Source organism: Numenius arquata, chromosome 8 (genome assembly GCF_964106895.1).
Source record: "Numenius arquata chromosome 8, bNumArq3.hap1.1, whole genome shotgun sequence".
NCBI lineage: Eukaryota > Metazoa > Chordata > Aves > Charadriiformes > Scolopacidae > Numenius > Numenius arquata.
This window is the reverse complement of record NC_133583.1, coordinates 43,880,215-43,893,184: the sequence shown is the minus strand read 5'-3', so window position 1 is coordinate 43,893,184 and position 12,970 is coordinate 43,880,215. Positions and strand designations below refer to the sequence as shown.

Genomic DNA, 12,970 nt, shown 5'->3' with positions numbered 1-12,970 from the left:
ACATCTGGAAACAGGCAATGCGAATAGGCTTATAATGGGTGGGATAGTTACAGCTGATTCACATATGACTAATGTTAGCGTTTTCCTGGAAGCCTAACCAAGTGTTGCTTAGAAAAGACACACAAGAGCAGTAGTGGCCCACTGATGGTTGTCACCCTTGTCAGCAGCGAGCCCATCGGCAGGCTGGAAGCTCTTTGGCTTCACAAGTTCAGAAGTGACAGCACCTGGGAGACACAGCCCAGTTCTCTGCACATCAGCAGCATTTCTCTCCGTTTACAAGACTGACGTTTCCCCAGAAAGACAAGATGTCAAGTATATCATGGTGTCCTTGTCTTAGCAAACCCACAACCACTCCGAGACTGAGGAGTTCTCAAGTGTTGTCCTCTGTGTGCTGTGATCAGGTACGGAATCACCAAGGGCTTTGCAGAGTCAGATAGACTCTGCAATCACCCACAGGCTTTGCTGCAGAGTATCTCTGTGACTAATTAACCCATTATTCATATGTTTGCATGTACGCTGCCCAGAATACCTGCTTCAACCTTCTTTGGGGGGCTTTGCAGTAAAACCTACACAAATTCATTGAAGCCAGAATAGCTCTAGCGGATTGTTACCTTGCATACCCTCCTCAGAACACATACATTTTAAAAAAAATGAGAATGGCATTCTGCACTGGCTGATTTGAAATGTCAGCCTTCTTCACTTAAATGAAAACAGGAGGACCAGCACCGCAGTTGTTAGAACTTGTTAGAAATAAGAGCTTTTAATGCTGATTAGAGTTGAGGAAAAAGGCTTTACAGCTGCAGAGCAAAATTCAGATGTTTGGAGAAAGCAGGTAGTGTGCTGAACTAAAGCTGCAAGAAGTATGACTTGAGAGACTAGGGAATAGGTCCTGTTTTCAATAAAAGTTTAAAGAAGAAGGGAAGAGCTGGGGTTCAAGGAATCATCTTTGGATCTGAAGTACACTGGCAGCTGTTCAAGTTGGCTGCTTGCCAGATCATATTTCTGTTATTCAGTGCGAAAGAACAGCTTATACACTTGAGAGATGCTCTGCTGGTGTAAACAGACAGAATTTGACTGAAGTCAAAGGAGCAGGTTTATACCAGCTGAGAATCTGGCCTTTAGTTTGCTCTAAAAATGAATTATGGACTCTGAATAACAACAAACCCTTTTTTCCTTCAGATGTGGCACTGAGCCTTGATGCTGGCAAGTACCTTCAGTTTTACACACGTTGGTTTCTTTCAATACTGTGAAAAATCTTCTTAAAGGTTTGTAAGCAGGAGGCAACACTTGAGTTCTCCCACTCAGAAAGAGAAGCTGCATACCTGCATGGCAGTGACCCTGATCTCCTCTAGCCTCCTTCCATGTAACTGTTATTTTCATTGATTGTGTCAAAATAAATTTACATCACGGTATTTCTACACTGGCACCACCAGCACACATAAGCTCTGAGAATTTATAAGTTCATTTCCATTTGACTACATGATTTTTGTAAGAACTACTCCCCAGCCTGAGCAATGCTGTCTAGAGAAGGTGGACACCCAGATTCACCCTGGCCAACTGGAGGTGCTCAGTTAGGAACAGAATGTCTCTCCAGTGTCCATACAGGAGACAGGCAAGGTGTGCCCCAGGGACTGCCTGCCTCCAGTGACCATATAGGAAGCACCAGCTGATGGCTCCCCTAACTGCCTGAAGTAAGTAAAGACATTTAAGAGTTTGAAAGAGAGCACAACTGAGTCATATCTTCCAGTTGTAAAAGGCTTGTTCTCCGGAGAACTGACTCACATGCTCTAGATGCTTTCTGCACTATTCATGTCCACGTGCATTTGTCCTCTAACATACGCATTGGCACTTTCCCTTCTTGAGTTCTCCCACTACTAGATGGAATGATGTGTCCTTGTATATATGTGTGCATTTATATTTAAAAACATAAAGGCATGACTACCTAGCTTTTTGGTATCACAGTTTTGTCTTTGCTCATAGAAGTGCAGGAAAGCTATAAAAATGTAGCTGAGTTCCATGTAACCATACTATTTGTCATTACTGAAATAAACACAGCAATTAAAATTTCTTATAGTTTCTAAAAGAGAGAACAGCAAATTTGTTCTTGGTTCACAATTGTTTAACCAGATATTGACTACGAATTATGCACTCTAGAAGTATGAGGTCTGACTTTCAACATATTCTTACGTTATTTATATTCTTAGCCTATGATGTAAATTTTTATTTAAGCTTTTCACTTTTTACCTTTGAAGGAAAGATCAAGGCCATAAATGAAAGTTTACAAAAGCAAGCAATGGAGAAATCTTCTGGAATTGGCATAACCCTACTCCTGCCATTAAACCAGAAAACAAAATTAACCATACACAATGCCTTGCCAGAGCCAGATTTCTGAAGTTCATGATGTGTCTGTGGCCTCCTCAGTAGCTTCTCCCATGATGCAGATGATGGGCACAACCCAAGCAGGAGAAATCACTCCTTGCCTGCAGAGCAGATCATCCTGTGCGTTCCACGGCCCCCAGGGACAGGAGAAGGGCCAGGCAGCTGTCCCGGCAAAAGCCTCCTGGTTTATGACAGACCCTTGTTGTCTAACATCTAGTAAAACATGACTCACTTCAGGGACACATTTGAGGGAAGTCACAGAAAAATTAACTAAGCACTGCCAGTCAAAACATGGGTGTACTTACTCTGGCTTTGTAATGGTACAAAGCGTGTCAGTGGGGTACAGATTTTCCAGTGTAATCATCCCTCAACCCTCCTCAGACAAAACCAGCACACTCAGCTTCTCATGCTACAATACTCACTATCACAGCCTTGATCCAACTTTCTCCGTCAAACTAATTGACAATAACCTCATTGTGGATTCCTTCCTTTTTCCATCCTTAATTACCGATGTTGCCTCCCACATCACCAGACTGAGGGCACCACCAGCTTAAGTCTATGTAAGATAAAAATACAGCCTCACCTTCTTCTTTATGTAGGCGTTTGTCATCCTATACCTGCTTCTGTCTCTCTCTACTGACCATCTTCCACATCTTCAACACCTTCATCATCTTGCACTTACAGTAGTCTGCTTTTTCCATGCTGCCCTATGCACCAGAGCTTCCCGACAAGCATGTTTTGTGGCTCTAAGAGAGGGTTTGAAACGCTTTGTCAGAGGACCGGGATCCAAACCCCACCTTAGTGCCTTTTTCCACTTGAAACAGAGGAGTGAGGGCAGGTCTGTTCTGTGACCAGAGCCCCAGACTGCCCAGGTGCCACCTGCACGCAGAGACGTGGTACAGAGCTCTCCGTTGTCCCTGAGGGCACAGGGGCCCTCATCGCCCCCCACAGTGCAGTTGGGCAGCAATTTAACCTAAAACAAGGTTCGTGAGCCACCCTCCCTCCCCATCAAAACCCACACGCATCTTTCAGCAACAGCGATATTTAAATTGTCAAAAAAGGTTCACAACAGCTCTGCCTTTCACCTCGCAGGCTCCCACTGGGCATACACAGACTATCATGGCTGTTCCCTGTCAAGTCTATGCCTGAACACCCACTTCCCCTGAGGAACCACTGCTGAACGCTGCCATGCACCCTCCAGCTGTCCCCCCAGCACTCCCCTGCTGGCAGCCACCTCTCCTTTTGTCCGAGCTCCCCCGCAAAACCCTCTTGGGATGGTGCCAAGCTCCACGCTGCCATTTTGAGCCTGCCGGAGAAGCCACAGGCCTCAGCCTGACCCACAGCGGGGCCGTTCCTCCGCCCCCCGGCGCCTGCCGGGCAGGGAACGGCAGAAGTTCGCTCTCATTCATGACGGAGATTTTTATTTTGAACTCCTGAGCATGGTTTTTAGCAGCAGAGGAGTTCCCCGGAGGGCAGGACCAGTGTGTTGCCTGTTCTCCCCCTCACAACGTGAACACGCACAAAGTCACCCTCCCAAACGTCACCGCTGCGGTTTGTCATTGCGTTTAGTGACTCCTCACCGGGACCTTTTGTCTTTCACGGCCTTTCCTCCTGAAGTAAAACCCAGAGAGAGCTGCTTAGCTGACACAAAAACCTAATTTGTCTGAAAAGGCCTGTTAATAAGGGGCATATTCACAAAGACAGGTGTACCCCAAAGTTTGTATCGCAAGTCTTGTCGATGATAATCCTACCCGTGTTGCTGATGCCTCACACTTTGTAAGCATGAGTCCCTGTCCCAGGGCCATCTCCCACACCAAGTCCCTCTGTGTGCCGGGGGCAGGCGGCCACCCCAGCCGGTGTGTGGTGGCCTTGGAATGCCGCCAGCTCTGTCTCCTTTCAGGCCGAAGCATGGCATGACTTTTCAGCCTCCCATTTCCAGACACTTTCCAACTGCTTCCTTCATGTTATTTTACAGTTTCCTTTTAGTGATTTAAATTTTCTATGACATGTTCTGGCACTCAAAAATTTTGTGGAAAAGCTAAACATCCCTGCTGCAAATGCCCTGCGTGTATGGTCCTCTTAAATCTTCCTATCTATTTATTTTATTTTCCATTCTTAACAGCTAATGCTACTAATCACTTTTAGGATCACGGACTAATAAAAATACTGCACAAAGACTTTCCCTACATCCCAAGCTCTCACAACCCCATGGGATATGTCTGCTTGCACTAAAGGACAGACGAAGAACTTTTTGATCCTCTCGCCCTATTTACAAAGCAAGCCTGGAAGTGAAATGCTTAGAGAACTGGGAACACCACACTCGCTCACAGGGATTGCACTTTGATTTTAGCAGGCAGACCATAAAAAATTTACATGGCTGACAAAACAGAGAGTGAGCTTGCTGAGCCACTTAAAGCGTTTTTAAATATCATCAGCTTTCTCTGCTTAACACTCAATATTCTGATTTTTAAAATACCGACTTAATTTTTTGTCGGTACAGCGTGTTCTTTACAAGAGCTGGCAGTTTACAAGCAGCAGTAAGTAACAGCAGAGCAAAAAAGAGACTCCACCCAAACATTTTTTAACCAATTCTTCAGATATACATGCCAAAATAATGGGATGGAAAAAAATCTGTCATTTTTTAAAAAAAAGTGCTTAAAGTAACACTTTTGTGCTGCTTTTCTGCTTCGACTCTCTGGAAAGCAACTCCTCTTTGTACTTTTCCTAAACACAGCAAAGATGCCAGGCAAGCGGGACGGGCTGCACAGCAGGCCTGGAGCCACCTCGGCACACATCATCTGCTGGACACGTCGCAGCGAGTCCCTGAAGGCTTCTAGCAAATGAGACTCTATAAAAATGTAATTTAAGCCATAACCTTCTTTGGGTAGGTGAAGTGATGTAATTTGATCTTTCTTATGCAAAGAATTCAAACAGTGTAAATGCACACAGGTTCGCAAGGCCAGGTCTAGGGCCAGAGATCTGGGAATACAGTGCAAAAACCAAGCTGCAAACAGACTTCCCGCCTCATAAATACCCACTTTACAATTACAAAGCGACGGCTGTGAAAATGTATCAAAATATTGGCTTCTTTTCCTTTTATATTGTCTTGGATATGCTGTGATAAATTTAATTCTGTTTAAAATAGAAGAGCTCTGGACTGTGTTTTTCCTGAAACTGGCACTTGGTATTTTTTGACTTTCCAAAATGTTTGCTTTACTCACGAATGCCTGGAAGAAACAAACATGTACAACATCGATGCCTACTCTGTAATATGGTAACTCTTCTTAATATCTGCAAATACTCATGCGAATGTATCGCAATTCATTGGCTAATAATTGCATTTTAAAATTAAATCCTCGTACGACACACTGATCATGCTTTTGTGCCATGTTCCAGCCAAAATACAAATCTTTAAGGTGAAGGTGAAGAACAGCTCCAGTATTTTTATGCTCAGAGTCAGCTCGACGGAGATCATTTCAAAGGAAAAAAACTGTCTTAAGGCAGAAACCAAAATATGGGGTTTTAAGCAATAAATCTATTGCACCTCTGTGAGTTGTAAGTCATAGGCAACCTGTAAGCTTACGATTGCTTCTAATTAACAGCCTTTTCTGTACTGAAGGAATCCTGATATTTAAAAATTATCATTAAACATTTTAGATCCCTTTAATAGGGAACTCTATTTTCCAAGTCAATAACCACAACCTTTGAATAACCCAGGGAAATACTGCTGCGGCTGGCTCCCCCAGAGTGCCCATAAAGAATATTTTGCACATGAAATGCAGGAAACAAAGCAATAAGCAGGATAGTAAACACCCAAATCCTTGCCCTGTTGATACACGACCACGCTATCTGCTCTAGCACGGAAAGACCCTTCAGTAACGAAAGCACATCTCAGCCTTCTCACGTGTCTCCAGTGCATTTGCAATCAAGGGCCCAAGGGAGCTCTGCTGTTTCAGCTGGAGGACCAACAGCAGACCCTTAGGCTTGGGTGGGCTCAAGCCAGGCCTCAAGCAGGATGGGACTGAGGCTGTGTCTTGACATGCAACAACCAAACGCCTGCAGAATCAGAGCTTTGGCCTTCAAATTAGAGCAAGGAACACCGGTATTTAACTAAATATATCTCCTGGTTTCTGTGAGAAGTCGTGATACTGAGCAGCCAACCAAAGCCAATGGATAAAAGAACACAGAAGAGGAGAAAATCAAGGTGGCCACACAAAGTCAAATCCTGCCTTAACACACGTAATTCCCATCGAAGCTTACAGGAGATGAGGACACGGCAGTGAGACAGAACTTGATCTACTGCTGTTGGCTCTGTACAACTTCAAATAAATGAATCACGGCAGCAATTATTAATAAATTGATATATATTTTATTATGCACAAGAGACTAAGATGACATGACACTGTGGTTATAAAAACTGTACAACTATGCATTTCCACAAGTCTCTGAAATACTGAATGCAATATGAAATACAAATGGGGTGTTCAGACTGGCCACAGGTATTAGCAAGTAAATTTCTCCCATTCTTTGATTTAAAAAAACATCTGGCATTTGGATCTTAAAGAAATGTACTTATTTATTTGAAGGTGAGAATATTGTGTTTGGAACTGGCAGGAATATGGCGGCGAGGATCCGGTAACGCTATGAACATCCCCATGAATGACAAACAACAACAGGGTGGAACAGTCACCTCACATGAAGGGCTGTCAGCACAACCAACAGTAGAGTCTCCTTGTGAAGCATGAGGTAGATATACGTAACAGAAAGAATGGTACGTATAGGAGAGAAATGGTTAGAAAAGGGCAGGGGAAAAATTACAATCATCAACATCTACAGACATTTTGCAAAATCCATTTCCATGTGGAAAATGCTACAAAAATAGCCTAACACAGAAAGATCTGACTTCCTGAAACATGAATATACTAATGTCCAAAACCAAGTGTTGTAAAAGGTTAGTGATTAGACGACGCATGACGCAACGAGCAGTCTACTTTGGAGTTTAAGTATGTTACTAATAGCTTTTACAGACAGAAGGTGTCCCTTTTAAGCCCAATCCTCCTGTTCTTACATAAGAAGTTCCTTCGCAGTCAATTCCATCACGCTGAGATTTACCACCGAACCCGTCCCTCCAAAGCTCTGCTTTAAAGCCCTGCGCTGGGACAGGAGCATCTGGCTGGCCTTCACGCCCTGCAGGTATCTGCCATGTGAAGTCCAGCATGGTGAGACCAGGTTTGACAGAGGTGGGAACCAGCGGCTCTGTGCCTCCACGTTTGGGAGCTTGCCACACCACACACAGATACTTGCAGTAGAGACAAATGGCTGCTATAAAAGTGGAGCTTATAGGTGTGTCAGTACTCTGAACTGCAGGCAGCTTAACAGCTGCTGGAAAGTACTATGCATTTTTGTAATAAAGCTATTAACTGCAAATGCCCGGGTTTAGTTCTTTCTCTCTTTCTCCGTCTACTGAAGCAGAAATGGCTGTCCCATCTGCTAAGTAATTACATATAGTTTTGGTAACCTCCGACAGAGAATTCATTCGGATTGATTAAAATTTCTGAATTAAATAGCTGAGTCCACCAAGCTCAGTTAATTTAAACTGTATTTCAAATACAAGTCAACAAATCGAATCTTTGATCTTTATATATTTTTGGTTTATCCAACGGTAAATATAAATCTGTAAATTATTTTAAAATTAGAGTAAAATTTTGATAAAAAACATTGATAATGCAGCATGTTTCTCTCAAAAATATACAATTATCTATTTTATATAAAAGTTTTCAACCTGTCCATCCCAACAACCAAATCTAATACTTCCTATGAGAAACTACTTAATAAAAAATTTGAGGAAGAAAAGGGTTAAAATGGGGAAAAGAATTTACAAAATATGTAAATTTCACAGTAATTGAATTTAAACATTTCATATAGAGTAACTTACATTTATCTAAAACATTTAAATATATCTTTATACAGAAATTTAATGTAGTAAAATATAGCTATGATTGAACTTAAAGACTCTAGTCTTCTTTGAAGACATCTTTAAAGACTTTACACATAGAATATGCTTATACAATACATTCTGCTGAAGGTTAGGCAAAGCGCTTTCTTTCCAACCACACAGGTAGCACATTCATCCTCCCAACACCTCGTAACAGAGCCAATCCTGCATACCCTTACGCATGGGGATAACTACACTTACGTGACAATCCTGCCCATGTTATCGGGGCTACTCACTAGTCTGCTAACAGAGAACGCTTTTCATAGGTGTAACTCTATACACCGACTATCTCCATGGACTCTGAGAATAGCCATAATGTGTAGAGTTGAGCATGTGCTCGTACTAGCAAGGACAAGGCGTGCAGTTACTCATATGCATAAATGTTTGCAGGATTAGTAACAGATTTGATTTAAAGCGAGTAATATTCCACCTGATCCTGGGCACTTAAATCTATTGCGTATCTTGCACTTTGACCATCCTGGCATCAGCAAGGCACAAGTGTAGAATCAGCACAAGAAATCTGCAGCTCAGACTTCAGAGCAGACTATCACTCTAGTGTAATGAATTCCCTTCTCCTCTTGCAGAACACAGGTAACCTTCACCAAAATGAATGAAAGTTACTCACCTCATTTTTAGAGGAAAACAATGCTCATTTTTCCTCAAAGGAGAAGGATCAGTAGAACACGTTACAATTACAAAGTGGCAACATAACAGTCAAACAATTACACATTAAAAGTGTCCTTTTGCTTTTCATTTGGCATTGCTTTGAAGGTCAAGATATGGCAATAACACTAAAAAAATACTGTGACAATTAGTACCTTTCTACCATTTCCATATTCTGACACTTCTTTGGGACTACTGAATTGCAGCGTCCACGTAACAGTTTGTCACAAACAACTGCACAACTATCTTAAGTGAAGAGCTTCATTTTGAGAGGCAGAATTCTGCACACACAATAGGCTCTAACGTACATTCTTTGTGCCCTCAAAACCATCTCTTATTTCAAAGGGAATTTGGGCTAGATAAAGGATTAGAACCACATCACCTTTTTTATCTCCTCTAGCTATTTCTTATAAACTGAAGAGACAGTTGTTTGTTATTTTTTATATATACATAAATGCATTATGTATTTTATACATGGAAGGAACACGGATCTAATTTCCCAATTGTTAAGGTGGTAAGTTAGGCTCTGTATACTTAGGTATACATCTATTTGCATAAAGACATTGCCATTAAAGGTACACACACATCTATGTTAGTGCACAAGAACATTATTTGTCTTAAGGTTTGTGTGTGCCTGTATTTGGTATAGTAGATTAAAAAAAAAATCTCTTATTAAGAGCTTTGGCCCAGAGAACAAGAAAGGGAATGTTAGAGTGTGCTTTCTCCAATTAGCAAATCAATGCATATTAAAACAAAAATACCTGGAACAAACCTGAAGCTGCAAACACAACAGGAAAGCAAATGAGATGCTGTAGCTGTAAGCTGAACAAAAAAAAAGTTTACTCAAAAGTGGCTAAAGATAGCTGAAGTAATAAAATGTTATTAACCAAAGAGATCTGACCTTGAGGCCTTCTTGCTTAGACAAATAGAAATCCTTTGACCTAAGATCATCTTTGTTCTGCTTATCTTGTTGAATTCCCTTAATGAATACCTTGTGTCAATGAGAAGGCTTAGGGAAAGAAAAAACGTTGTATAGACAAAGCAGCATTTTTCCAAACTGGCATAGATTTCACATTGAGGGCCCGCGGACCCCTAGAACAGGTTGCAGTACTGTAAAATTAGTAGCTTTGTCACATGTAGCAAAACATGCTATAGAAGATCCAACAGGCTGTGTTTACCCACTCATTGTGTGCACATAAACACACTCACACACACAGTGGCTTCCCCAAAAGAAAATCAGTCTTTTTTTTTTTTTTTTTTCCTGTAGAAAAATCCCTCCTCATTTCTTTTTTTTTCCAAAAGCAACCACACCGATGCTTTTAACTTTCAAAAGCTGGTGTCCACACACAGTCCTTTGAACCTCTGCTCTCCCGTGCTGCTCCTCAGGCGTGCCCCCCCCCGCAGTTAGGTTGCGCTGCTGCTGGAACAGGGGGTGCTCTGTGTGCTGCCAATGCTGTGCGCTGCACTGCTGTTCTCCGAGGCTGGCGGGGATGTAGGGACCTGCTGCCTTCCCGCTGCTTCCCCTGAGGGAAAGGGGAGAGAAAAAGGGGGAGAGAAGGGAATTGAAAGTGTTAGTTGTCATAGAAAAAAAAAAACCAAAAACATCAGTCATAGAAAAAAAAAAAAAAAAATCATCATTCCTTCCCAGTCTTCCTCTTCTGGTGGTTTGTATTTCCATGCAACAAATATCTTGGGTGACAGACCTCAAGCAGAGTACTGCTGAAAATGTGACTAGACTTTGGCACCTTAGCATTGCTATGCACATGAGGAAAATAACACTGCTGTTTCCTTAAGCATTTGAAAAGCAGTTGATGGAAACTGCCAAGACTGACACTGTCCATCTTCTGTTGTCAGTTGCCACTCAAATGGGTCCCTTTATATGACTCAGACCACTTTATAGCTTTGCTGTTTCATGGAAAAAGGCCAATGAAATGTAGGCTTTAATTTTAATGCCAGTTTATAGAGCAGCATATTTACTAAAAGCGGAGCTGAAAACAACGTCCTTCAGTCAGCTGGATACCACATATCCTGACACGTGGCCAGTTTTCTTCATGTAGAAAAACAACAGGCTACCCTGCAAGCTCAACTTGATTTACTCTGAATATAACATGCATGAAGCTTCCCTATGGCTACCACAGTATGTATAGCACTTATAACCTGTAGTGGGAACAAGCCTCACCATTTCTTGTTAATTGTTTACTGACAATAAATTAAAAGCCCTTTGTTATTCGGATTGCCAAATCAAACACTAGGAGTTAAAGCCAGATTTATGGCTCCTGATAAAACCTAGATTTTTGCCTGCTCTCCTCACACCCTTTCTGCACCTGTGGCTGGGATCCCATGGAAAAAATCCAGCTCTCAACCAGCATGGAAGTAAAAATTGCACCATTATGTGAATGCCCAAAAGATCATAATGAGGCCATATAGGAAACCGTAACTGTGGCATTTTTTTAAGTTACAGTGATCAAATCTGCAACCTTAGTAATATTACAAAATATCCTCTTCAAAACAGATGGCAAGACTAAGTTTATATATCGTGCACTGTAACTGCCCCCTCCCTTGAGCTCATCTCTCAGGACGTGAACCCGTGTCTCAGGATGGTAGCACGGACAGAGTGCTGCCACTTGAGCCGCAGACCGACCGTGGCAGCCAGCACCAGCACGGCTGCTTTCCCAGCAAAGCAGCAAGACGGAAATGTTTTGCCGGATCACGGGCAGGAACGACTAGGAAAAATCAAAGGCTGGTACATCTCCTGCCTCATGACATTTATATTGACGCAGATCTCCTGCTTCACGTTGCCCTAGGTTATCCGAAACCTGACGCCACGGGCCAGGGTCTGCAGAGTCCAATTTTTCTCCCCTGCTCAGGATTTGGTAACGCTCCTGTTCCCCTGCGATTGCTCCAGTGACAGGTTGAAGGCCGGAGGCACAGCCTGCATCCAGAGGGTTACAGAGCCGGGACGAGCCAGTTTCCTCCCACAGGAGCTGCTCTGGCACATCCCCATGCCCTGTGTGCTGCTGCCCAGCTGCCAGAGCCCCGAGCTCCTCCGGAATGCGGCCGCGGAGGAAGTGCGCCTTTAACGCTTTCTGTCTCGGGCCAGAAAACGTCCTTCTGCAGGCTGCTCAGTATTCAGAGGTCTGCTGCAAAGGAGGGAGGTCTGAGGCTTTCTCACAGCAGAGGCTGCAAGTGCTCTTTGTAATGGAAACCAGCGGGTTCACTGCTAGCTCAGGCCACAGCTGTAAGTGCATGTAAGGCCCCACGACGCACAGCTCTTGCCTTGCACCCCACTGCTTTAGGAATGGGGAGGAACGAAAGGACGGGACAGGACAGCAAAACAACAAACTAAACCACATCACCCAGGAGGCCAATGAAATGTTTAAAAAGAGAGTCAGGATCTCACTCTTGAATTCAGCACTAAGTCCAGCATTTACTTTTGCGAGCAGATTTTGACTCCGTTTTTCCTGGTGTAAGAAATCACTACATAACATGTCCACGAGCAGCAGACTTCTGCTGACATGCAGCAGGTCAGAATCTACCCCCAGTCATCTGCAAACAAAATGCGTTTCAGCTCTAACTTGCATTGGAAACAACTTTGCAGCCCACCAGAATAAACTGTATAAAAATCAATGTCTGTGTCACGGTGCTGTAAAAGCTTTCATAAGCCTTGTTTGGATGTTTTCCCCTCCCGACTTGCTCCCTTCTCCTCCAGTTGTTTGTGTACAAGTCTTCCTTCCTTTTGTACTTCGGGAGATATTTATAAAGGCAGTGATAAGCAAACTCCCTTTCATTAAAACAAAACACGGGAACACAAACATGAGAAACCTGCAAGCCGGCGGCAGGCAGCACCCGGAGGGAGAAGCCGGGGCGGCCGCCCCGCTCCCCCAGCCGGGCCCCCGGCCGCCCGCCCGCTCTCCTTCCAGCTCCGCTGTCACC

The 12,970-nt window shown here is 43.3% G+C and overlaps 1 protein-coding gene across 1 annotated transcript in view; it reads right to left on the bottom strand.

The window, feature by feature from the left end:
• Positions 1-6,731: 6,731 nt before the first annotated feature.
• The window catches only part of TGFBR3 (transforming growth factor beta receptor 3), a 126,281-nt gene continuing 120,042 nt past the window's right edge, over positions 6,732-12,970 (bottom strand). Inside the window, exon 17 of the mRNA XM_074151792.1 lies at positions 6,732-10,560. Within this exon, the coding sequence (XP_074007893.1) occupies positions 10,442-10,560 (119 nt within the window). The 3' untranslated portion in view covers positions 6,732-10,441. The remainder of the gene's footprint in view (positions 10,561-12,970) is intronic.